This window comes from Echinops telfairi, unplaced genomic scaffold, assembly GCF_000313985.2.
Source record: "Echinops telfairi isolate 266 unplaced genomic scaffold, ASM31398v2 ScPeMD7_2;HRSCAF=8, whole genome shotgun sequence".
NCBI lineage: Eukaryota > Metazoa > Chordata > Mammalia > Afrosoricida > Tenrecidae > Echinops > Echinops telfairi.
Window position 1 is genome coordinate 25,688,892 of NW_022103898.1, and position 1,296 is coordinate 25,690,187.

Below are 1,296 nucleotides of genomic sequence, written 5' to 3' on the forward strand. Positions count from 1 at the left end.
CCTTTTCCGACCTTTTGCTGGAGAGCGGCAGGTTGCATTAGCTGGTTTTCAGCGACATTCTGCAGGGATGGATGGATATTTGCTTCCACACAGTAGTCTGCAACATTGTTCTACATAGATAATAAAGCAAAATTATTAGGGGGATTTTTTTCTGTGACCACCAATTAGTAACGAAAGTCCAAAGCTGTAGGCTAGAGTGCTAAGCATGAGCATATTCTTACTGGCACTACCCATGACTGCGGCCAGGGAGCTCCCCAAGGCAGAGCAGGTCTCTAAGGATTATATGTTGGGCTGCCAGCCCCCTTCCTCTCCGCACACCCAAGCCCACAGAAAGAGGAGATCAAGGGACGAAGAGAAACTTGGCCTCTCCCACAGAATCTCTTCTGTGCTCTCTTCTTCCTATGAAGGAGAGCTTTCTATTCTTCTATTCGCTGAAAAATCCCAATACGGGAAACATTGATAGAGATGGAGATATTCCAGGCTTCTATTCTGCCATTCGATGCCCAACTGTGCCAGAGGAACATAGGAGAAAGATGGCAGCCTAGGGAGGGCAGACCTGAGAGAAGGGGCAGAAAGGGAACAGCCTGCATTCTATCATTACATACAACTGGGAGACATAGGTTCCAGGGGGTTGATTGGAAGCACTGGTTGCTCAGTGGTGGAAGAACATAGTTACTAACTGAAAGAGACTGGCCGTTTAACCCCCCCAGTGACTCCGTGGTAACAAAGACCAGGCCATCCCCTCCCATAGGGATTAAAGCCTAGGAAACACTTCAAGGAAGTTCTACTGTCTTATAGGTTCTCTATCAATGGATGGCAATGGATTTGGGTTTGTTTGGGTGGGTTGATTAGGTAATGTGGAAGGTGGCTGGGGGCTTGAGTTCCCCATCTCAAAAGGCTGTGCAGTGCATGCTGGGAGATGAGCGCTAAAGTGCCAGTAGGGTTGCCATATTTCCTAAATAAAGATATTGGGCCCCTATGGGTTGCATGTCAGACTAACCAAAAAGGTAGCAGTTCAAAGCCACCAGCTGCTGTGAGAGAAAGATGAAGCGATCGACTCCCATAAAAAATTACAATCTCAGGAACCTACCAGGGCAGTCCCACTACTCTACCACGTAGGGTGGCTGTGAGTTGGAATTGACTCGGTGGCAGGAAGTTTGGTGTCTATGTTTTACCTAGCAACCCTAACTAAATGAATGTGAAAGAAGCTAAAGCTAAAGTCAAAACTACCTCCCTTCAAAGAAATGTCTTGTGCAGAAGACTATCAAGGATCATAAGGGAGGGAGTGTGAGGGAG

At 47.2% G+C, this 1,296-nt stretch overlaps 1 protein-coding gene across 1 annotated transcript in view; it reads right to left on the reverse strand.

Moving 5' to 3' along the window:
* Positions 1 to 8: 8 nt before the first annotated feature.
* The window catches only part of SPIC (Spi-C transcription factor), a gene marked incomplete at its 3' end in the record, with an annotated part of 11,279 nt that continues 9,991 nt past the window's right edge, over positions 9 to 1,296 (reverse strand). Inside the window, exon 5 of the mRNA XM_045289449.1 lies at positions 9 to 110. Within this exon, the coding sequence (XP_045145384.1) occupies positions 9 to 110 (102 nt within the window). The remainder of the gene's footprint in view (positions 111 to 1,296) is intronic.